A 25,665-nucleotide genomic window follows, 5' to 3' on the forward strand; every position below is an offset into this window, starting at 1 on the left:
TGACCTTAAACTTTTTGATGTTAAACACGACCAAAACTGAAGTTATTGTACTTGGCCCGAAGAATCTACGAAATAAATTATCTAAAGATATACTAACTATGGATGGCATTAATTTGGCCTCCAGTGAGACTGTAAGGAATCTTGGTGTTATATTTGATCAGGATTTATCCTTTAACGCCCACATAAAATCAATTTCAAGGACCGCCTACTTCCATCTACGTAACATTGCAAAAATCAGGCATATCTTGCTTCAAAACGATGCAGAGAAACTAGTCCATGCATTTGTTACTTCAAGGCTGGATTATTGTAACTCTTTATTATCAGGGTGTACCAAGAAGTCAGTCAAGTCGCTTCAGCTGATTCAAAATGCTGCAGCTCGTGTACTAACCAGAGTTAGGAAAAGGGACCACATTACTCCTGTTCTGGCTGCCTTACACTGGCTCCCTATAGAACACAGGATAGAATTTAAAATTATTCTTCTCGCCTACAAAGCCCTTAATGGGCAGGCGACATCTTACCTTAAAGAACTCATTATACCCTACTGCGTACCCTACTGCGTTCCAAGAATGCAGGGTTGTTGGTTGTTCCTAGAGTCTCTAAAAGTACAATGGGAGCCAGAGCCTTTTCTTATCAAGCTCCACATTTGTGGAATCAGCTTCCAGTTTGTGTTCGGGCGGCAGACAGCCTATCCGTTTTTAAGAGTGCGCTTAAGACCTTCCTTTTTGATAAAGCTTATAGTTAGGGCTGATTAGATTCAGCCCCTAGTTTTGCTGATATAGGCTTAGTTTGTCGGGGGACATCTTACTTCTTCCTTCTCTCTGTCTATACCTGTGTACTCTCATGTTCCGATTAACCCAGCTTCCCCAAATGTCTTTCTTTTTGGTGTCTATATACGCCGGGATCCGGAGTCATGGATGATCCTGCGGTCCTGTGTCCTGGATCGCGAGCCCTGGATCTTGAGTCGTGGCTATGGTCCTGGATCATAGGTCCTGGATGGATATCCTCGTGGATTCATCTTCCTATTATACACACTTGCATGTCCAAACATTTGGACTACCTATGTTGCAAATGTATTATCTTTTCAATTTACACAGGCATCTATTGCACGTCTGTCCGTCCTGGGAGAGGGATCCCTCCTCTGTTGCTCTCCCTGAGGTTTCTCCCATTTTTCCCTTTAAACTGTGGGTTTTCTCCGGAGGTTTTTCCTTGTACCCTCTGTCAAAGGACAGAGGGTATTGTCATACTGATATTCTGTACAAACTGTGAAGTCCACTGAGACAAATGTAACATTTCTGATATTGGGCTATATAAATAAACATTGATTGATTGATTGATTTATTCACAAATAACCCTCTCTGTAAAATCCTAAATTGTAGGATAGTTTGGCCATTAAAACACTTTTTGATTAGATTTCTAGCGAGAAGTGTATATTGTACTTTTAGAATCCACGTCCAGTCGATATATAGGATCTATAGTTTGATATATATTACGAAGATGATTTGAGGTATGCGGCAGCCTCCATGTAAAGTTACGGGTTGAAAACAGTATTTCCGGTCTCTACGTTTTCATAATAAAACCAATGATCAAATTATTTAACAGTGATATCGGGATATGGTGTTCATATGATATGAAATCGGAAAAACTTTTTTTTTTAAATAAAATAATACTTTATTCCGAGTGTTCTTGCTTTTCTCTTTGGAAGTCATCACATAACGGCATTGTAATACACGGTTCGGCTGCATTAAATATTACATATCTGCCGTAGATATTTATTTATAGAGCCCTGATCAGAAGACCTTTTGACAAACTGGAAGAGATGCCGCCAAAACTGAATACGTGACGTGGATCATAAATATATTAGCAATTAAACAACATCTTCCATTTATTTTCACACAATACGTCTCCTTGCAGTATCAACACTAATTCGGCTGACTTTTATATTTGATCCAATTGGTAGATAGGCTATATTTACACCATAACGGTGCACAGCTGATAGAAAGGGATTTTTTTGTAGTTTTTAAAGATATTATTTGCTACCTTTCCAACTCCTCATGCAGTTGACTGTTACAGGTCTATACAGGTTCATGGTACAATGCATAAGCTTCACATCGAGAGACTGAAACTGTATTTCCCTTTACCGTTCTGTTTTAATTTCACAATAAAGTGAATAGTCATATTATGTTTGATATTATTATGTTTTATTAACTAGACCACTGGTTTTTTAAACCGCACCTCCTAGTGGTTAAAGCACGTTATTGAATGTAGTTGTTGAATAAGTTATATTTGATGAAAACATTTCAATATTAAGAGTAGCCTACATACAAAATAGGGGTCAATGATAGAAATATAGAATATCAAATATCAAGAAGATACTGTAGTGATCTCTACAATAAAACAGTTTAGTGCAGGACGTCCAAAGATATTAACAGGAGGATGAGCAAAACAGACAAACTGATAAGGCTGAATTTAAACATTAAACAATACTTTAAGTTAAGGTCTTCTTTTGAATAAGAAAAAAACGTTGGGGTTACCCACAGATAAATATGAAGTCTGACAAAGTACTTAACGTCCAATATATTGCATAGTTTATTTTGGCACTTGACAATCACCTTCCCTGAATTTGACTCAGGTGTATCTAAAGTCTGATTTAAGGGTTGTTTATATTTCACATCATTAATCAGAATCTGCAAAGTAACTAAAAATACATGTAGTGGAGTAAAAATACCAGGTTGACCTCTGAATTGTAGTGGAGTAGAAAAAAGTAGTATGCTGCTGTAACAAAAACATTTCCCAACTTGGGATCAATAAAGTATATCTTATCTTATCTTATCTTAAGATGATCGATGGCTACTGCCATATTTGCAAAATGTGCCTCTGAACCTTGACAAGTGCATGTTTCAGGCTTATCAATGAACAACAGGAGGGGTCACAGACATAAGACCAGCTGTTGAATAAAGCTCTTCTGACCTTAGGTGTCATGTGGGTATATTAATTCACCCATTTATTAATTATATGTTTTAAATTTGATAACACCACTGTGTTTCGTATCCCCTAAACCTCCAGGGTGTACACAGTTTAATATCTTATAAAGAGACGTGCCATAGAACATGTTGCGAAACACACAATAGCCAGCATGTGTATAGCCAACAATTCCAGTTTTGGAAAGTCTGCCGTGGTTCCATTCCATTTCAAAGAGCTGTTGACGCTCAGCGTAACCTTGTCGCACTCCAACATCCAATCACAGGGCTTGATGACTAATCACAGGGTTTGTAAAGCAAGGCGGATGTTGTAGTCCCAAACGATAGCTGGGGATTCTGGGTAGTGTAGTGTCTTCGGAAACTGTAGTGTCTAAATTCTGAAAAAACTATTTGTTTCTCTGAATTGAAGGTTAAAAACACAAAAGCATTGTACACAATTTAAACCAATCAATATTGTGTAATTAACAAGGATAAACTGGTGTTTTTTAGTGGATGAGTAATGCAGATATCACTGTGTAATCATTTGACAGGGAGGGGAATATATCCGGTTTTATTATGAAAACTTCGAGACCGGAAAAACTGTTTTCACCCACGCTAACTTTACATGGAAGCTGCATACACGTTATCCTGGCGAGACCTCAAATCATCTTCGTAATATCTATCAAACTATAGATCCTACACATCGACTGGACGTGGATTCTAAGAGTACAATATACACTTCTCGCCAGAAGTCGAATCAAAAAGCATTTTAATGACCAAACTATTCCACAATTTAGGATTTTCCAGAGAGGGTTATTTGTGAATAAACGTCCCTCCGGAGCATGTTGTTTCTTACACGACCACTAGAGCACCTCTAGTACACTTTAAAACGTGTCTCTGAGTCATAATAAGGGCATGAACAATAATAATAATAATAATAAATTATATTTCTATAGCGCTTTTCTTGAACCCAAAGACCCTTTACATTTGGGAGGGAGGGTAGACAAACAAAACAAAACCAAAAAGAAACAAAGAAACAAAACAGAAAAGCAGTCAGGAGGAAGTTGGTGGAGAGGGGGGGGGGGGGCTTATGGATACAGAGTTGAAGAGGTGGGTTTTGGCGGGACTGGAACAGGGTGAGGGACTCAGACTCACGGAGGTCTTCTTGGGGGAAGGAGTTCCAGAGCTTCGGGGCTGCCACAGAGAAGGCTCTGTCCCCGAAGCTCCGGAGTTTGGCCTTGGGGATGGAAAGCAAACCGGCTGAGGTGGATCTGAGGGAACGGGGTGGTTGGTAGAGGATGAGGAGGTCAGTGAGGTAGGGGGGGCCAGATGGTGGAGGGCTTTGTAAGTGAGGACCAGGAGTTTGTAATGGATGTGGTGTGAAACGGGGAGCCAGTACAATCGGCCTATATGGTCGTTTTTTGTAGGAGGACAGGCTGCTTTGAGCATCAGTTACATGTGTGCTTGTCATGCAATAGCATACACATGTTGTAGATTATAATTGTTCAGTTAATGACTTCCCTGACGAATGCAGCAACACATAACCAGAGCTTCTGCTGGGTATGCAATTCTCTTGTAGAGATAATTGTAACAAGGAGTTCTGAATTCAGATATTGCTGTAATGTTAAGCTGCTCGGCTAAAATGTGTGAGATTTAAATAGTCAGATCCTTAACCAAACACCCTGTAAGGATGCCATGTTAACCTGTTAAATAAACATCTGATTGCCATTTAAAAGGTGTCATTTTGGAGTGACATATAATTTGAAAGTACACAACCGGAAACAATCTGCCTCGTCCTTCAGACTTCCTTACAGAGCCCCTCCTCCAACACACACACGTACGCGCACATGACCAATGAGGGCAGGGCCGTTTCTAGCTTTTTGGGGGCCCTATGCAAGATGCTGTTTGGGGGCCCTAGTTTTTACAGTTTTTTTTAACTACAATGGGCGAATTCCGAAGCCTTTTAAGATGATCTGTGGAGATGCATCAGTCTGTTACACTTTAAGAGGAAAACAGGCTAATATCACGAAAACAAAGCAATTGAAACTTACAACAAATTATATTAAAAAGGTAAACAATAAGGCTCCTCTATGTCAATAAATACAAGAGATGCAGCATTTTCTCAACAATGTGACAGCCCAATAGGGTTGGGTACCGAGTTCCAACATTTCGATTCCAACGGCATCATTTAGACATGTGAATTTCGGTTCCGCTTTTCGATGCCTGAGGAAATGTTTCTCGCCACTCTCCGTAGCCTACTGTATGACTGCGGCAGCGCCAGAAATGTAGCGTTGTACTTCCTACAGCGTAACCTGAGACCAGGGCCGGCCCATCCGGGCCCATCGCACTGGCGTTATAGATGTTCGCCTAGGGCGCCAGATCTGTGGAGGCGCCGCGCTGACAGCTCTGGGAGGAAAATAAAATGTTTTGACCGTTGGTGCTCATCCTAATTTTCGGCCTTGATGTAACAACATTCATAATTAAGTAAATGTAACACACTTTTCATCCCGGTTACACTTTTCATTTGCCCTGTACGATGGGCGCTTTAAGTGATGACAATGGGGGATGTTGGCTTATCTGGCGCCCGCAGCTCACAGCCAAAGTGCGAGTGAGCGTGGGAGCGAGCGAGGGAGAAAGGGAGGGTGCACCGGTACGCGCTGTTGTTATTAGCATCTGGTGCTAGCTGCTCTAACGGAAGAAGAAGATGTTTCTACAATGATGTGGAGGAGAGTCCTCTCCAGTCAGACTGAGAGGCTGACAACTACAGCTCAGTGAGGTAAAGGACTCTGAGTGTTTAGATAGTTCACTTTAGTCTAAGTTATCTCAGTGGGTCTCAAACGTTTTGATCACAATTTATGTAAACACATATTTCCAAGGCACTCCTTTATAATTATTGGGATAAAACAGGTTTGAAATCATTCCAATGTATACTATTGGACAGTAAACCAGACATATCGTTTTAAACTGGAGAGATACAAAAATATGCATAAATAAAATAGTAAAATAAGATATGAATGAACAACAAAAATAAAATAAGTTACATGTATTTGTTATTGGCTATGGTAGGTTACTGGTTATGTTCACATACTTATTTAATTATTAAAATGTAAACCGATCTTTTTCATATGGGTGCTTAGAGTTGTACCCCCTAGATCTAGTCTCTAGTAATTCTGCTTAAAGTGCACCAGATTGAAGCATTTTACTTTCAAATGTTCAAACATTTCTTCCCGGTATGCCTGAGAAGGCAGATATGCTTGTTTTTCTCAACAAGAACTGTTTTTAAATGGGGGGCGGGTTTCCTTTAAAAGTTGGACTGTTGTAGCTTCAGTGGTTCTCAGGTTACAGTTACATAGCAGTGAATATCAACAGACTGATTAATGTGAATATTACTGTAAACTAACCTGTGTAAAAGTTTCTCGAATAAATGTAATTGTTTTGGTGGAAGAAGCAATTTATAATGTTGTTACCCTGCCCCTCAAAGAATCGGAATTGAGAACCGTTAAGAACCGGAATCGAAAAGTAGAATCGGAATCTGAATCTGAATCAGAATCGTGGAAATTCAAACAATACCCAACCCTACAGCCCGACGAACATTTGAACTTTATTACCCCACAAACACTAGCCACAGCTTTGCTATCATTGCAGTTTAGTTGTATTTATATCCTACATTTGATTTTTAAGCATATAATGCTTCACCGAACACAGGAGGGGGCTTGGCTCTCTACAAATAAAGACAGCTAATTTTAATTCTCTAAAAAATTACATATCCCACCTTTAAGTAAAAGTAGTAATAATACAGTGTAGAAATACTCAGTTAAGTAAAAACCCTGCATTCATAATGTGAGGTATGAAAGAATTAAAAGTCAAATGTACTTAAAGGACAAAACGTAGTCTTTATGCAGAAAGGCCATTTTCTGAAAAATTGATATTATGTCACTGGATTGTAATTAGTAATTCAATAATGTGTTCATTGTTTTGATTTTGCTGCTGGTAAAGCTGTTGCTAATTTTGATGAATGGGGCGAAGCCTGCGAGCTAGTTTAGGCCGTCAGCTCGAGTACCAATTAACATTAACACGTGACGCACCTCGTCCCTCTTACAACCAACCAATCACATTCTCCTAAACCTGCCGCTCTATTCAAGCTGCCAGATCTGCTGCCTCTGCCCCCCTCACATTTAGCAAAAGTGCTCCACATTCAGACGGAGGAATGCACCGGGTTCGACCGTCTTTCTAGCAGCTCTGTAGCCCCATCCACGAGTAACGTTTCCACGTCAGGTGTTATGTATGCTAGCAGCAACACACGGAGTTAACTACATTATACAAACATGGGTTAATGATTAGAGGAAACTGAGTTACTCTTTATTTTGTTAAAGTTTCAGCTATTCTGTTTATAGTTCTGTCATCAGATTATTGAATACGATTTGTTAAAACACTGTTGTTTCTTTTGATGTGAAATATTATGTATTTAATTTAAATAAAAAGCAATGTTATCAATTTGTTTATTTTCATTTTTCATCTAATCGTTTATTTGAATAGGGACAATGCACATTAATGAACACTTTAGACAAATAATGCTTCAAGTGTAAATATGCCGGATTTTATATTTGAGCTAATTTCCATTCGTAGTCGCTGACATACAACATACTGTATAGTTAGTTTACCTCGTTTTTTCTCTCCACAAGAACCGATAAGAGTACCGTTAAAAGACCGGACCGATAAGCGGTATCGATAAAAGTAGTAGTACCGTTAAAACCTTAACGATACCCATCCATATATGTAATTGAATGTAGTGGAGTAAAAAGTTGAATATTTGCCTTAAACTGTAGTGGAGTAAAGGAACAGTAAAAAGAAATGTTCTTAGTTACTTTCCAACACTGGTGAGCCAATCATTTTTTTTAATAAAAGTCATTAGGATGGAACACCTAATACGAAAACGTCTATGAGGTCAAAGTTAATTACAATGTCATCGGTCTAACTGTGTCCTGTCAGGGGAAAACTCACCTGATGAAACGGTGACTTTGAGAATAAACTGTCAGCTTTATACTTTTAGTTGATGCTGCTCAAAAGATAAGCACTATGAAAATCCTTTTGAATTCCCCCATCAAAAAATTACAAACTTTCATGTTTTCATTTTGAAGGCATCGGGAAAAAATGCAAGCTTTCAGTAGCTCTCCTTAAAGAACTGTAATGCAGCACTTTTTTCTGTATGGTGTGACTGAGTGTAACTGAATACACACTTTACCGATAGTCATGTACGTTTAAAGGGGCCCATTTACACTTTTCAGGTTTTCCCTTTGCTGTAGTGTGTTATATAGTTGTTGTGCATGTAAATGGTATGCACAAGCTCAAATAAGAGTAAGATAAAGATATAAAGATAAAAATGAAATACTTAATATCACATGTCCATACAGTATATGTAGATTTCAACAGTACATACTGTAGGCGCACCAAGCTGTTCTGCCAGCCACAGTGCAAGTCACCCCTTTAAGTCCCACAGCCCGGTGTAGACAGGTCTGCTACTCTACACCGACAGTTAACTCAATATAACAAAATCTACCTAGCAACGACAGTGTGTGCGTGTCAGTGTGTGTTTTTAGGGAAGATACACACTTTCACACATTTTAACAAAGAGATGTCTGACACCTTGTCAGGGAGTGATGCTGTCAAACAGTTGAACACACAAATTCACACACAAGAACGGTCACACATGCTCAAAAAGTGTACACTGTAGCACTAGACACCAGAACACAACAGTGCATGTGCACACTGAGGGGTGTGAATTGTTCTAAATGTTAGAGAGAAGTAGACAGACAGTGCCAGGAGGGCGGGCTGACTGATGTGTTAACATGTGTGTTTGTGAATGTCCGGCTTCACTTCTTGTTTTTCTACCTCACTGTCCTCCTTATCTTCCTGACCATTGGACACTTGATGGAATGAATCTCACCATTGTATGATATATCAACCCAGTCTCACGGCATTTCGTGTTCACCAACACGATTTTTAATCTATTGATTCGTGTTCACCAACACGATTTGCCCCTTTTTTTCGTGTTGCACAGCACGATTTTAAAAGCAATGTATTTCTACTGCCTGCAGCACGTCTTTTTCTCCGGTCGGGTCGTGGGAGACCGGAAGCTGTGTGGTTCATAAAAACATGTTCTTACTCAATATCAAGCCACAGTTATTGCTTTTATTTTAAATCGTATAATTTCGGACTTTTGTTGCCGTCTGTGAGGAAAATAAATGGGGCTCAGAGCCTCAGAATACGGAAATCTGTATTTTTAAAATCTTTTTTTCCTTCTAATTCGTTATTCTTTTCAAAATAACACACTGTTATTTACTCACCAATAACACACAATTATCCTTGCTTTTATTTATTGGTTTAATTCCATAATCTCGGGCTTTTTTGGCGTCCGTCAGGAACTGAATTTCAAAATAAAAATAACCGGAAAAAGACGTAGGCCTATAAGGGACATTTCGAGCGTCATTGCGATTGTCAACATTTCTGAGTTTAGGATGGCCGAAGACACTACACTACCTATAATCCCCAGCTATCGTTTAGGACTACAGTCCCGTAAGGTTACGCAGAGCGTCAAACAGCTGTGTGAAATGGAACGAAACCACTCCAGACTATCCAAAACTGGAATCGAACGCCCCCCCAGAACTACACATGCTGGCTATTGTGTTTCGCAAAATGTTGGACGTCTCTACTGAACGTTTTCGTTTTTCCCACAATTAGAAGTTGCAAGTATTAAACACATTGGTGTTATCAAATGTAAAACATATAATTAATAAATGGGTGAAAATCGCTTGTGTCCATAATGCGCAGCATTAATACCCACATGACAGCTCATTGTTACTTTGTAATTCTACTCCACTACAATTCAGAGGTTAACCTGGTATTTTTACTCCACTGCATTTATTTGAGTTACTTTGCAGATTCTAATTAATTATGTGAAATATAAACAACCCTTAAATCAGACTTTAGTTACACCTGAGTAAAATTCAGGTAAGGTGATTGTCAAGTGCCAACAATCAGGAGAGATATTTGATAGTTGGTGCTTGAGAAGACTAAACATGTATCTGCAATTGACATGAATGGAAACGAGTAATAAAGTATATTCATTACTCGTTATTCTCTACTAATAGTTAATTAAAGACTGTATATTATGGCTATTTTGCACATCCCTTTCAAGATTTTCAAAGGTTTATTGACATATCATATACACAACTACGGTGTAGTTATGCAATGAATGAAACACTTGGGTCACAGGTTCCTCAACAAGACATCTATCAATATGTGTGAACCTCCACCATCAAACTGTCATATTCTGAAAATGTATTATTCTATCTACATACATAAGAGTATAATTCATATGTATAATATCAGTTAAAAATAAGTGTTTCAACATAGTTAACATTGCAGGAAAGCAATATATTAGACGTTAAGTACTTTGTCAGGCTTAATATTTATCTGTAGATAGATACCCCCAACGTTTTTTTTCTTATTTAAAAGAAGACCTTAATCTGTTATTTAATGTTTAAATAAAGGTTAATTCGTTTTTCTGTTTTGCACCTCCTCCTATTAATATCTTTGTACATTCTGCACTAAACTGTTTTATTGTAGAGATCCCTTATAGTATCTTCTTGATTTTTTACATTCTATATTTATACTTTCCCCCTATGAAAGTATGTGGCCTACTCTTAATATTTTTTTAATCAAATATAACAATAATTCAATAACGTGCTTTAACCACTAGGAGGTGCACACAAGGTACACACAGCCATAATAACTTTGTATTATTAGTGTAGGACAATTATGTTTTCGTACAACATCTGAAGATGTGTAGTTTTATGCATGCTTTCACATAATTTTACAGCATATTGCTATACTATTTCAGACTCAGTATTTACATTCTTACATTCAAAGAAAATCAGTAATATCTTTAAAAACTACAGTCCTTTTATATCAGCTGTGCACCGTTATGGTGTAAATATAACCTATCTGTGAATTAGATCAAATGTAAAAGTCAGCCGAATTAGTGTTGATACTGCAAGGAGACGTATTCTGTGAAGATAAATTGAAGATGTTGTTTAATTGTTGAATATATTTATGATCCACGTCAAGTATTCAGTTTCGGCGGCATTTTCTCAGTTTTTCCAAAGGTCTTCTCATCAGGGCTCTATAAATAAAGAACTACGGCAGATCTGTAATATACAATGCAGCCGAACCGTGTATTACAATGACGTTATGTGATGACTTTCAAAGAGAAAAGCAAGAGCGCTCAGAATTAAGTATTATTTTATTCTTTTAAAATGTTTTCCGGATTTCATATCATATAAACACCAAATCCCAGCATGCATTGCGGCTAAAACATCCAATAAGCGAGCTTAAAACCATAGCTGAGGATCTTGGGTAATCGCTCGAAATGCCTACGTCTGGTTCCGGTTATTTTTATTTTGAAATTCAGTTCCTGACGGACGCCAAAAGAGCCCGAGATTATGGAATTAAACCAATAAATAAAAGCAAGGATAATTGTGTGTTATTGGTGAGTAAATAACAGTGTGTTATTTTGAAAAGAATAACAAATTAGAAGGAAAAAAATATTTAAAAATACAGATTTCCGTATTCTGAGGCTCTGAGCCCCATTTATTTTCCTCACAGACGGCAACAAAAGTCAGAAATTATACGATTTAAAATAAAAGCAATAATTGTGGCTTGATATTGAGTAAGAACATGTTTTTATGAACCACACAGCTTCCGGTCTCCCACGACCCGACCGGAGAAAAAGACGTGCTGCAGGCAGTAGAAATACATTGCTTTTAAAATCGTGCTGTGCAACACGAAAAAAAGGGGCAAATCGTGTTGGTGAACACGAATCAATAGATTAAAAATCGTGTTGGTGAACACGAAATGCCGTGAGACTGGGTTGGATATATGACCTTTTATTGTGTTTGCTATTGGCTGTGCAGGAAGTTAGGTTAAATATGCACTCCCTGTTGGTCACTGTGGATGAGAGCGCAATGTTTCACAGAAACAACCACAGACAAAGGCTTTGAGGTTCTTAGTCTGATGCACATCCTGTCTACAGACCATTGCTCTTTCGCAATTTGCGTACTTCTGTACTTGCATTTGCTATTTTGTGCATACATGTGTCCATTATAGTATCCCATTTAAGTGTTTTCTAGAATTGTTTGGTACATGTGTTTTTCTTTTTGCAACATTTGCCTGCCAGATAAGATATGTTTAGTCAGTCAAGGAGCCAAAGATCATTTTTTGTCATCTATAAAACAGGTTTGCACAACAAATTGCAGTTGTAGCTAGACCTACAGAAGGTTATTTTGATTAGTAATGCCATGGTGTTGATTAGGGCCCTCTCCTGTGGAGCATATGAAATTATCCTCACAAAGAAATGTAATTAGATGCTGCCAGTTTCATTAAAAACCTTATCACTCACTTCTGTGTGTGTGTGTGTGTGTGTGTGTGTGTGTGGTGTGTGTGTGTGTGTGTGTGTGTGTGTGTGTGTGTGTGTGTGTGTGTGTGTGTGTGTGGTGTTGGTGTGTACTCATCTTTAATGATGCACAATGGATATCTGTTTGGTGCCTTTATGTGGGGCTACGTGCAAATGCTTGTGAAAGCTTTCCATGGCTCAGTGTGTGCACCCCGACATCTGTGTGCAGCCTCTAGGCATGTACGTGTATACTATGCATCGTGACTCACATGACATACCTGTGAATCTGCTGTGTGTGTGTGTGTGTGTGTGTGTGTGTGTGTGTGTGTGTGTGTGTGTGTGTGTGTGTGTGTGTTCCTTAGCACCTTGGAGGCCGAGACAGAGGAAAACAGGCTTCATTGAAAAGATAACAGCAGCTGCAACACATTTATCATAACTTAATTAACTTTGCACAATGAAGGGCCTTCTTATTAACCGCCCACCCACCTTTAGAGTATGTGTGTATGTCATCTTAACATCTGTCTCTCTTTTTTGAATTCCTCAATCCTTTCAAATTGTCTTTACTGGCATGGAATGAATATGTGTGATTATTCTCTGGCATTCATTTCTCCCGCTCGGTTAATGTGCTTCTCTCCATGTTTACCTGGCTGTGGATATACTGTCGCAGTTTGATGTGTTTCTTTAGAAGTGTTTAGACATTTGAAGCAAAAGCCAATTAAGAAGTGATGCTTATCAGTGATGTTGGGGGCTATTTGAAATAATAGGATTCACAATAGAAGTTTGTATTAGATAAGATATGAAAGGTGGTGTCTGTGAGCTGAAATCCGTTCGTCAACAGCAATACTGGATATTAAAAAATGCTAAATTAAACAATTTATGTCGTTTTTCCTGTAGTGTGTTATATTAATTATTTTGCATGTAAATGGTCTGCAAAGCCTAACATAACCTAACTAAGCCCCCGCCCCTGCCTGAAACCCCTCCATTGGAATCCTTTGTTTACTTCATGACATACAGTAGTGACACTATATAACACAAGGTTGGCCAACGTATACATTGTATAACAGGATGGTGTTGGCGCAGTGGGCTAGAGCGTTGATCACCAGATCAAGGGCCGTTGTGTCCTGGGGCCAGACACTTCACCCACATGTGCTCCTGTGGGTAGTGTCCACAGTATTCACTGTGACATGGCCAATATGTGCAATATGTAATATAAAGCGCTTTGAGCACTTGAAAAAGCTCTCTAATAAAACATGTAATTAATTATTATTATTATTAGTAGTATTACATGATAGGCTAATAGGTGGGACAAATCTAAGCAGGTGACCAATCACAACAGAGCCGGCCAGCTAACCAATCAGAGCAGACTGGGCTCTGGTTTCAGACAGAGGGTGAAAAGAGGTGCTGCAGCACAGGCAGTGTGAGACAAATAAAGAGCTTTTTGAACATTAAAGCATGGAGACATGTCACAGTAGAGACACTACATAGTAAATACTAATATTAACTTGACAATAAGCAGAATATGTCGTCTTTAAACTCAGCTAAGATTTATCCTTTTTTTTTAAATCAATGTAATGTCATTTTGGGATAAAAATACCTATTTCTTTCTCATGTTTACACGCATTTCTGGAATAATCCACGGTGTATCAATATGTTCACAGAGCCATTTTGGTGTTGTTCAAGATTTCATCACTGTTGACGACGTTGATCCTCCCATGGAACAAATAAACACATCTTGATGAAAAGCAAGCGGGAAGGAATTACTAGTAGTGCTGGTGGACAGGATTAAGATTACATTTAGATTTTTTGCTAAGGATTGCACCGCAGCTTTGTATAAATTGTTATGATCAAAGACCAGACTGTATTTACTTTGGTATTAAATTAAAGCAGGAATGTCTCTTTAGCATGAGCAGGTGCTCTGTATAAAAAGCAGATGAGTGGAACCTTTGGATTTAACATGTTGTGGTTCCCTATTTTAACATTCAAATATCACAGTGTCATCTCCATAAACGCTACCTGACAACAAACAAGGTGCTTTTAAAAGTCAAAGATGCACTCTTTGTTTGCAGTCTTTGAAATGTTAAGTACAAAATGATGTGTCAACATGTTAACCTGAATAAGCACTAAAAAGGCTCCACATAAAACGACTTTGTCTGTTAATTTTGAGAGCAAATGATCATAGAATACTAAACACGGTGAAAATAATTAAAAGCACATACATAACGAGTGCACTTCTATGACTAAATGCACTTTGGTGAATTGTCTTTTTTGGAAAAGTGACAGCTGTTGAGAAATAAAGGGAAAAATAACAAAGCTGGTGTATCTGATTGTTGTTTCTCTTTCACTGTGATCTTAGAATCACCCACTGCTCTGAAGATAAAAGGATTATTACATCTCGACGACTGTTAATGTCCTTTGAGTGAGGGGACCGTTGCTCTTTAATAGGAATGTGGTATTTATAAAGATATAAACATGACACAAACATAGGGATTACAGATCAGTATTTTTATATTTAATATCTGCTGTTTGACTTTGAAACATTTGTAACCACTGAAAGGATACACTGGAAAACAACATACATTTTGTTGTTTTCATAAATGGTAGCATCAACATGCATAACACATTAGGCGCTTTCACACTGCAGTACTTTTCCCACAAAGGTTCATCAGAACTTATATTAACTAAAGAGTTCTCATGAACTAAGTACATATCGCGTTCACACCTATACAGTCTATGGTTCACACCGGAATAAGTCCCTGGGGGAGGCAAATGAAGGCGCTGACATCACTTCTTCTTCTTCTGCTTTGGGTTTACTGGCAGGCTGCAAACCACTTCACGGCGTATACTGCCGCCCGAAGTCCCCGAGTAAATCGCCAGAACGCCGACACCTCCTCATCTCCACCGCTCCCATGTTTTCTTTTGTGTTGCCATAAATTAGTCTCTCTGCGTTTCTGCGCTGGGCTAATGCTAATAATGCTAATGCGAGGATAATAAAATGGCGGCTTCACAAAACTTATTTGGAGTTTTACGGGGCGTGGTTTGGAATCCGCCCAGCCAATCAGAAATAGGAACCTTTTTCTCCCACGAAAGTCCCTGCTCTCTAGCAGGGACGGAAAAGGGGGTGAAAAGGTTCTCATTTACTCATTTTAGTTCCGGATTTTTTTGGTGTGAACGCAACATTTCGGAACTATATCGGAACTAAAGTGGGGAAAAGTACTGCGTTTTCAAAGCGCCTAATGTTTGTATTGCTATTTAAGACATTAACTCTTATTTTGTTTTACTTTATTATAAGTATAACACAGTTTAATTAGTTCTTTTGTGAGGCTTTATCATTAATTCTCTAGAAAATAGGCATGAAGAGCCCTTACATTAAAACACAATATAAGTGTGTTTTCTTCACTAACATGCTGATCCAAAGCAATAAATAAAATCCAAGCATGAACTCAACTAAAATATGGTATTACACAATTGTATCAACGAAAAAAGAAACCTCCGTTAATTTAATTTAAAAATACATTAATATGTGTTGGACTTTCGCTAAACAATATGCTAATTGGGGAGCTACACTGACTGTAAACATGACTTTCTTTGTTTAAACTACATCAGGCATCTTTAAGTTAAAACGTATCTTTATTACACTGTCAAAAGGCAACCACGCTAAATAGTTGTTGATTTAATATTGATGAGTAGTTAGTTTATAGGCAGCTTTGATAACATTTGTTCGGGGCTTGTTTTTATTGGATTATTCTCATAACCCATGTCATTGCTTGCATTTCAACTTGTCATATCAGGAAAGAAAAATGTAATATAAAATATTGACGATGACTTTGGTTTTATATAAGCCATTCCTCGAAGCCAACATTCTCCCATCCACACCAATTTATTGGGAACTAATCTCAGTTTACTACAATTGCAGCTAGGGCCATGGAGCAGCAGCTGGAATCTTAAAAGGTTTGCTCAGGGACATTTAGATGATAGTCTGTTGATACAAATAACAAAAAAAAGGTGTGCATTTTGCATTATGTTGCTGAGCAACACAGTCTGTTATGGGGCGGCTGTGGCTCAGGGGGTTCAGAGACTGTTAGTGGTTCAATCACCAGTGTTTGCATTCAACATGTGAAAGGGTCCTTGGGCAAACTGAATCCCAAACTGTGGCCGTAGGCATGGCCTATGGTATCTGATCTCTGTAAAAGGCTTTGTAAGTTGCTCTGGATAAAATTGTCATCTAAATGAAAAATGTAATGTATTGATATCTAACATAGTTCTTAGTGAGCAGAATGTGTAAAGGAAGGCTACACTGACTTCCTCTGGCACATATTTGATGCATAAGAGTTCTGGCTGATGTATTGAGCTGACCTGACAGCTACCTGACAATTATGTGTTCATGCTCAGGTTAATAGGCTGGTGTGTACAATGAGTGGACATGACATTTGTCTTTCAGGCATGTGTGTGTGTGTGTGTGTGTGTGTGTGTGTGTGTGTGTGTGTGTGTGTGTGTTGTGTGTGGTGTGTGTGTGGTGTGTGTGTGTGTGTGTGTGTGGTGTGTGTGTGTGTGGTGTGTGTGTGTGTGTGTGTGTGTGTGTCTTCACATTCTCTTCACATTGTCTTTTGTCTCTAGGAATGGATGGACAAATGAATAGTGTGAAAGAAGAACAACATGCATTTCACATGTGTACGTCTACAATACTGTTAGCATCACAGTAAATATGTGTGCTATACCATTTGGGTGTATAGACATTAAAGGGGCCTTATATTGCTCATTTTCAGGTTCATATATGTATTTAGTGCCTCTACTGTGACATGTGTCTGTGCTTTAATGTTCAAAAAGCTCTGTAATGTTCTCATACTGTCTGTGTGTGGGAGAGAAAACTCCCACACAGGGAACTTTGGGATTTAAGCCTTTGTAGACCATTTACATGCACACAAGTCATATAACACACTACAAGACAATAAGACTTAATAAACGTTTTTAAAGTAAACATGGACAATCCTTAACTGATAACCCTAATTTAGCACAATGTTCTACAATAATATGTGTACAAAACTAACAATGCAGGATTCTTTACAGCGAAACACTCAACATGTTAACGGTACTGCGTGTATTGTGTGTGTGTGCATTATAATATGTAGTAAATGTTAAAAGTGCAGCTTTCAGTGAAACAATTAAAAACCTGAGAAGCATGATCCAAAAGTGGTATTATATCTGAATTGAAAATCCATCATGTTTCCCATTTGCATAGCTTAAGGTAAACTTCAATTTCATCTACAACCTTTACAAGTAAGTATGTGTGTGTGTAGGAGAAGCCGCTTCATCCGCAGGAGCAGCAGCTCTATAAAGCCATTACCGTACAAACAGCAATTAGACTCTGTGTGAACAATTGCTGTTGTGTTCCCTAATTACTGAATTACAACCAGGAGATTAACGACGGTTAAATAAAAAACAATTAAGCACAAAACAATTAAGGCTTTTTTTTCTTCAGCCCCCAAAGCAATCGATTCTCCCCTGTCATGTTAACTCAATATAGAAAACGTGCAGTATGTGTGTGTTCAGCCAGTGAAGAGTAGGAATTTCAGGCTGAGACGAGATGTTCCCCAGAAGCTAAATTCAGAGGGTATTAGTCATGAGATCAGAAGAGTGTGCCCTGAGGAGGGTGGGAAAGAGATGAGATTTACTATCATTAAAACAACGTTTTGATCCTGCTGATCAAGGATTGCTCGAATGGATTTGTGTAATTCAAGTTTATCGCAGGGCATGTTGTTGAGAGGAATGTAAAGCATCAATGAATTATTAGTAGCAGAGGCTGGGGCAAACTCTCTGTTCCGAATTAGTGGAACATGGAGCCCTCTGGAAAGGAAAGAGGAGTTTCAAATGTTGTTTTGAAGTCAATTGAACTCCTTGGGTACTTTGTATGTGATACATTAATAAAGTATGTGAGTACAGCCTGTGTAGATCTCTAGCCAAAGGGCACAGTGATGAGAGCAGCTGTTGATTGGTGCAGATATGGATGTTGCAGGGTCACGCTTTCTTAAGGTTTATGACAACCCTACAAATATGATCTGTCCCTTTAGTTGCTGGATTTTCCACATTCTTCTACAGAGAGTTGCTTATTTTATCGGTCAACTTTATGATGGGCATGTAGCAAAAATGATCCAGATTATGCTGCTTGACAGCTGCCAACATATCTTATTGAGAAGCACTGACTTAGTCACTGACTAAGACAGAATCAATGCAAAAACAAGATCAATAAAGAGGCCATAAAAGTCTCTAAAGCAACAGAATTGGGTGAATCATTTGTGTCTCGGTATAAACTTTAGGTGGCCATTGCTCCTTCCATTTATTCTAAACAACTGCTGTTGTCATGGTCAGGCATGTTATGACTTTCTGAGGGACTTTCTGTGAGCCAGACACTGAGTAGTCGGAGTAGTTCAAGCTCCCTTGAACTGTCTGGTTATAGGTTGGATCAATATATTGTGTACAGTTGGCTGTTACATCATTTGAGTATGTTCTGACTCACCGTCCTCCTCTGTCTGTTTGACTATCTCCTCGCTCTCCTTGCTGCCTTCGGGGTTGGCCAGCACCAGCCTCAGTCTGACCTCCACAAAAGGCCGGAGTCCCCTCAGAGTGTAATGTGACGATGTCTGGATCAACTCCTCTGCTGAAAACTCCTGCTGGTTGAACACATACTGGTACTGCACCTGGGGAGCAGAGGCCGACAGGACCTTTATTCCACTGGGAGTTGGTTAGAGACAATGATTACAAAGGCAGAGCTGCCCTCACTTGATGTACTAAACTCTGGAAAGCTCTGACGAAACAAGAACACTTAGAACATTAAGAACAAGAGAACATTGTGATTTTAATATTCAGGCTTAATGATTATTACAGATCACACGTGAACCTGAGGCAGTGGTGCTTCAAGAGTCTGAATAGAGACAATGTATTCAAATGTGTTAGCATTTCTAAGGTTACTGGCTCCTTCAATACTTTAATATGTTCACTTACTAGACGACCAGGAAGTAAACATAGAAAGGTTTTCCCTCGATAAAAATGCACCGCTAAGCTAAAGACGGACTTGCGTTGGCGTTATGACATTCAGTAGTTTCATTCACTCACTTATTAGGAACGATCACTTCTGATGTATTTTATGTCGTAGAACCAAACGTGAACCTCTTGTAGGCTTGTGTTAACCATAGATCTTATTTCAAGTTCAAAATACTGTTGACTTCGAGACGAGGGAACTGGAAGAAGTCAAATACTAAATCATTTCTGGTTTTAGGACTCATTTCTGCACCAGTCATACAACTTTTGTTCTACTAAGATATTCTTTGTTGTTGTACGTCAGTGAACTTTAAAAGTTGTAATTAATCTAATGCACTTGCCGAAATGTATTTAAATGTTTCAAGTAAATGGGTACTGGTACTGTATGTGCCACCAATTTGTACTGTTCACCTAATGCTCTCATGGTGGCAACAAATGAATGTACACTAAACGAAACCTGCACTTCTGAGTTCATAGTCGCGGCACAGATTGTGTGTAGTGGTGCGTACCGTCAGATTGTAGCTGTGGCAGCGTGTCACTGCATACCCAAACGTCTCCCACTGTATAGTCAGCTGCCGCGCTCTGACATCCACCACGTTGACAGTTTGGGGACCATGGACCGGATCTGGAGGGGAAATGAACAGAGACAAAGAGTGTATTATTGGTCTGAGGAGGAAGGTTGATTCAAGAAGACACTGCTGAGTCACGGATTCCACTGAACCATCTCATGAGGAAACACATTGGGAAGAAACCAAATAATGATCAGTCAAAGATTCTCTAGGCTTTTAAAAAAACATATCCTAATAACATTTTGGAGCAGAATGTGACAGAATAATTCCCATTATCATATTTGGTTCGGTGCCATGCTCAGAGTTGATCAAGAACGTTCCTTTATAGATCTGCAGACATTTAGAGTAGTTATTACTGCCTTTCCCATGTGTCACTCACACACACACAGCAGCTTAAACCTGCCCACACACACATGGCCAAACAACACACACACACACACACACACACACACACACACACACACACACACACACACACACACACACACACACACACACACACACACACACACACACACACACACACACACACACACACACACACACACACACACACACACACACACACACACACACACACACACACACACACACACACACACAGCATTGATCCACCCATATGTTGGGCTCTCCTCCCCAGGTTTGTGTACCACGACTGACTGCACACTAATAAGCGTGTTCAAACCAATCCCTCTGTCTTCCTAATTAGATTCTATCAGCTACCGAAGGCAACCGAAACAGGTCATTGCATAATTACAGAAACTATCTTAGCTGTATTTTTCCGCTAAAAAGGAGAACTTTACTCACAGTATGTTTGATCGGCAAAATAAAAAGAGAACAGACATAGGTGAAAAGAGTGTGGGCATTGAAGTAAAAACTCATTCATTATAACTAATGATGGTTGGAAGAACAACTAATGCCTTTGTGACATTTCAGGGGATTCTGTTGTTCCCAAGAACGGAGCACTGGCAGGATTTTCCTATAAAGTTTCAAATGTAAGGTTTTAAAACTCATAAAACCTTTACAGTCAATCTCTAGATTAGAGATAGATAACTTATTTTCCAGTTTATCCTTAATTTTAGTTTAAAGACAAATTAACCCGCTTAAGAGTGCTTGCAGGATATGTAATTCATTCCAATTGTTAGGATGACCTTTTTACCCCTAAACGTCATAATATAGTCAAGTTTTGATACCATAATGCTGTCTCTTTTGAAATTCTCCAAAATCAATCCATCTGTCCAAAATTAAAAATAAATGTTTTAAAAACAAACCTCAAAAAGGCCTCAAAAAGGTTTGAGGCCTAATTAGGAGGCATCAATTTCATTAATTTAAAAGAAGACTTAAGCCTTTCCTCAAAATCACAAGATTTGTATGAAGATCGTTGAGCGCATTATGAGATTGTTCAAACAAGCTACTTAAATATAAGATCAGCCTTATGAGACAAGATTAGATCACAGCATTATGGATTAGCCATCTTAGAGGCCATCTTAGACGAAAGACAATGCTGTTTGTTAGCGTTCTTGCAAATGTGTGTGTGAGTGTATGTGAGTTTGGGGGGCAGTCTTTAGGCTCCCTGGGGTGCTTTATGGTTTAAAGAGTCTATGTCTGTACTTAAAAGACCAAAGCTTCTAAAGTAATGTGGCACTCCTGGATAAGACCGTGGCAGACTGACAGTTGGCAGCCAGGGAAGCTGGGGGGGGGGCTGATTTACCCAACGTATGACCCAATCTTCAGGTCAGCACAGCAGGCAATATGCTTTCACACAGCTCACATACTGTCCTCAGGAAAGACAAGTCTACTCCCGACTGAGACTGAGGCAGATGGGCTGACTCTGGCTGCTGTATTTTCATTCTATTAGGGAACGTGGGCATGTCGTCAAACTACCAATTATGACAAACAATTCTTAAAATGTCCTCTTAGGTAATATAATTACTTGTCTGTCTGTTTTTCTGGTGGGAAACCCTGACCCTAACCCTTAATCCCATTTCACAAACCTCGTAGTGGATTAAACAAAAATCTGGGGGGCAGATAAACATTGAGATACTAAAGCATTGAAACCAAGTGCATGCTGGGTTACAGTGCTTCCCAGTGCCCCCAAACCCTCATAACTGAACCTTGTGGTAATAAAATGGAATCTATGAACAGCAATGGCATATTTAGTATGTGGATGCCTTTATAGACAGCCTGATCATCCATTGGTCGGCAAAACCTCAGGCCTTTGTTTTCAGAGTCAAACCCCTGTAAAGAACAAATGTGGACTAACTTGTTATTGTGCATGCTTTAACAGATCAAGTAATGTACCTATAATGAACGCACACACTGTTAATCCTCCAATTACGGAGACATAATCACTCATCACTGAGCCGCAGAGAAACAATTTAAATAAGCAATTTTCCCCAAGAATGGCAATAAATCAAAGTTCCTCTCACTGAAATACCTCTTTCGCAAAGACTCTAACCATGTTAGCTAAATCTAATATTGACACAGAGTTCTGGAGATTAACCGGCCAATAAACAACAAATATCAGCAAATCCCTCTCTCCAACCATAACTACCGCCTACTTAATCTGGTGGTTGTTCAATTGGGTGTGAGGAGGATAATCTTTAATAATACCAAATGTAATAATCTGGTCAGGGCTCAGTTGGGCCTCCTCTAAACAGATTGCTAATTTTTGTTTGGGTGGGTGAAGGAGCTAGACTCAACAAAATGAAACAGAAAAACAGTGGTCAGATATTGCACCAGTGTCACTTTAATGTCTATCTGGATGAGAGACAAATTGATAAGGAGATTTGTAACTGGGTAGACTTACAGTGAATACAAAACAATACATCAATGGACAGATGGAAGGAAAAGAGGTGAGTTTTGTATGCATGGAGGAAGAACAATCAAAGCTCCACAGGGACATGGCCCAGCACTGGGCGAGGCTTCCACCCTCATTAATCAGAATGGGTCAAGAGTTGGCGTGTTAGCTATCACACACTGTGAAAGGGCAGTTCAGATGGCACAGCTGGCGCACAATGTGACAAAGCCAGAGCGTGAGGCATGTTGCAGCCAGACGTGGCCTGCCTCTAGCTATGGAGGACCAGGGGATACAAGTGGCCCTTGATATCCCATTAAAATGACAACAGAGGCTACTGCTGGCCAGTGGCTTTTAGCCTACAAAACAACATGAACTATGAATAGAACTCAACGGCATGTTTTCTGTGGTGTGTAAAATGTAAGAAACAAGCATTAGATGTCTTTAAATAGATTTGATATCCTGAGTATCTTCTGAATTGTGTCGTGTACATTTTCTGGGTCTGTTAAGTAAGGAGTGATATCGGCAGCATACAAAGAAATGCTGTGTTAACCATTCATCTTCATTCCTTTATTACTTGTGTTATCTCGCACACATGGCGCCAGTGGTTCAATCACCATAGCAAAAAGCAAAGGTGACAGACGCCCCTGTCTTGTTCCCCTTGTTAATGAAAACACATCAGAGAAGCTGCCATTAGTAATGACTGCTGCTTTAGGATTGTGATGAATTGATTTGAACCACTCTATGAACCTAGAGCCCATATTACATCTATTTAAAACAGCAAAAAGAAAATGCCACTCTGCCCCGTCATAAGCCTTCTCGGTATCTAAAGAAAGAAGCAGAGAAAGCCTCCGGCAGGTGTCCAGATGTCTCCTTACAGTATATTGTCAGAAGAGTTTCTGCCCTTTACAAAACCTGAGGTAAGGTAGTTTCCAGTCGTTTGGCTAATAACTGAGTGATAACCTTATAATCGTGAACCAGGAGACTTATAGGCCGAAATGAATTGTATTTATTGGCATAGATTTGTTTGCAGCCATAACTTCTACTACTGTAAATGGTTTGGATAATGTAGGTACATGAATGACCTCAACAGTCATGGATGAGTTAGTTTGTGTCAGAACGATACTATCACCAGATTGTCCTCAAATAAAGAGCACAGCGCACGAAAAAGGTGTTTTTGGACAAAGGACTGCTATGGAAATATCTGGTTTAACGCATAAACTGCAGAGTCTTTAACGGAGCTGATCTCAAAAAACATATCTACAGTAAGATAATACCTGGTTAAATGTATGATAACAAAACCGTAGACTTTTAGCAATGGGATTGACTTTTCTACAACTCATGGCTGAACTGTGATCACACAATGTCTGCTAACAAGCTAACGTGCCGTGGATAGTACCGGCTCCCTGCTGATCTGACCTGAGGTAGATATAAAGTTGTTTTGCCTGCCTTTGAAAGTACTTAAGTGCCTATTGGATGTTTTGGCAGGTAGATATCTAGTTCAGACGAGATCCTAGTGAAGCATTGTGTTTTGGGATGCTTTCCTGAATCTGATGAATGAGCAGCAGAAATGGAGCCATTAATCCAAAGACTTTAGGGAGCCGTTCCAGAGAGAAAGAGAGGAGGGGAGGAAATCAATCTTGCTGCCTTCCTACGCTCCCCATCCTCCTCTATGTTGCTCTTCTGTTTCTCTTGTTATTGTCTCATTCTTTCACCATCTTCTTGTGCGTATGTCTTCTTTCACAGTCACTCATTGTTTATTTCAAATGTATTTTCCAGTCTTTGGGCCTTTTTTTCATAATGTCTAGGCTATTTTTCACTATTTCTGTCATCAGCTCTTTATTCCTCTAGCCTTTTACAATTAGCTTGGTGTGCTCTTTATCTAAGACCACCATCCCATTCACTCAATGACCTCCCATTTACAGAGCCACTATTGCAGGGATTTGCTCTTCCAAGACAAATGAACATTTATTTGTGGGGGAAATTGAAGATGTTGGCTGTGTTACATTTTTTTGAAAAACTCCTCTGGCATTTTGACAATCCCTTACTCACCAAGGATGTTCCTTGTCTAGAAAAAAGGTTTACATTGTGACCAATGATGATTAGAGAACCTTTTGTTTAAAATGCTCAGATCCTTTACCAGGAGCAAGTTGGTCTGCAATCTGATCTGTATTAGCTTTTACAAAAGGTATGAGATAAATATGGGACTTTGTGAAAGGCTAATGATTCATAACCACACCCTCAATGCATTCTTCTAGCACACATGTTATACACACTGCAGCATGCTGCACATACTCTATATTAATAGCAAAATGCAAGAGGAATAGTGATTGGTACAAAAACTATATTTTTCCAGTAAATTAGTTTGATGTATAATAGGGCTGCACCATTTGGGGAAATGATCTAATCGCGATTTTTCTGACAAATATTGCGATTGCGATTTTGTTTTTAAGCGACCCAACGGAAGTTGATTGTAAAATGCGGCCATCATCAAAATGCTCCCGTCTCTAGCACCCCCGCAGCCCGAGCTACGAGTGAAAGAACTAAACTTACATGAAACTTCCGTTGGGTTGCTTTAAAGTCAAGCTTCAGTTAAAGATTCACCCTGTAATAGAAACATGTGATGGAGCATCACTAACCTGACTCAGATGGTTTGTTTCACCAAAGCATCTAAAGCTCCATTGGAAGCCATTTGGAAAGGGCAGGTGATTGGATCAATCTGTCTATCACCTTCTATCATGGGCCACTTCTGATTGGTTAACAAGGCTGGTACATGTGGAGCACAGCACTTCTGATTGGTGTGGATGACTGACACACAAGAAGAACAAAACAATGGAAAAAAAATATATAAAAAAAAAT

The 25,665-nt window shown here is 39.1% G+C and overlaps 1 protein-coding gene across 19 annotated transcripts in view; it reads right to left on the reverse strand.

Annotated features, from left to right (window-relative positions):
- The window catches only part of ptprt (protein tyrosine phosphatase receptor type T), a 397,778-nt gene that overhangs the window by 202,595 nt on the left and 169,518 nt on the right, over positions 1–25,665 (reverse strand). For all 19 annotated transcript variants that reach the window (XM_034201114.1, XM_034201107.1, XM_034201120.1 and 16 more), the window contains exons 9-10: positions 19,950–20,065; positions 18,920–19,100 (exon numbers count right to left, since the gene is read on the reverse strand). In XM_034201114.1, coding sequence (XP_034057005.1) covers positions 18,920–19,100; positions 19,950–20,065 — 297 coding nt within the window. The remainder of the gene's footprint in view (positions 1–18,919; positions 19,101–19,949; positions 20,066–25,665) is intronic.

The sequence above is a fragment of the Gymnodraco acuticeps genome, unplaced genomic scaffold, assembly GCF_902827175.1.
Source record: "Gymnodraco acuticeps unplaced genomic scaffold, fGymAcu1.1, whole genome shotgun sequence".
NCBI lineage: Eukaryota > Metazoa > Chordata > Actinopteri > Perciformes > Bathydraconidae > Gymnodraco > Gymnodraco acuticeps.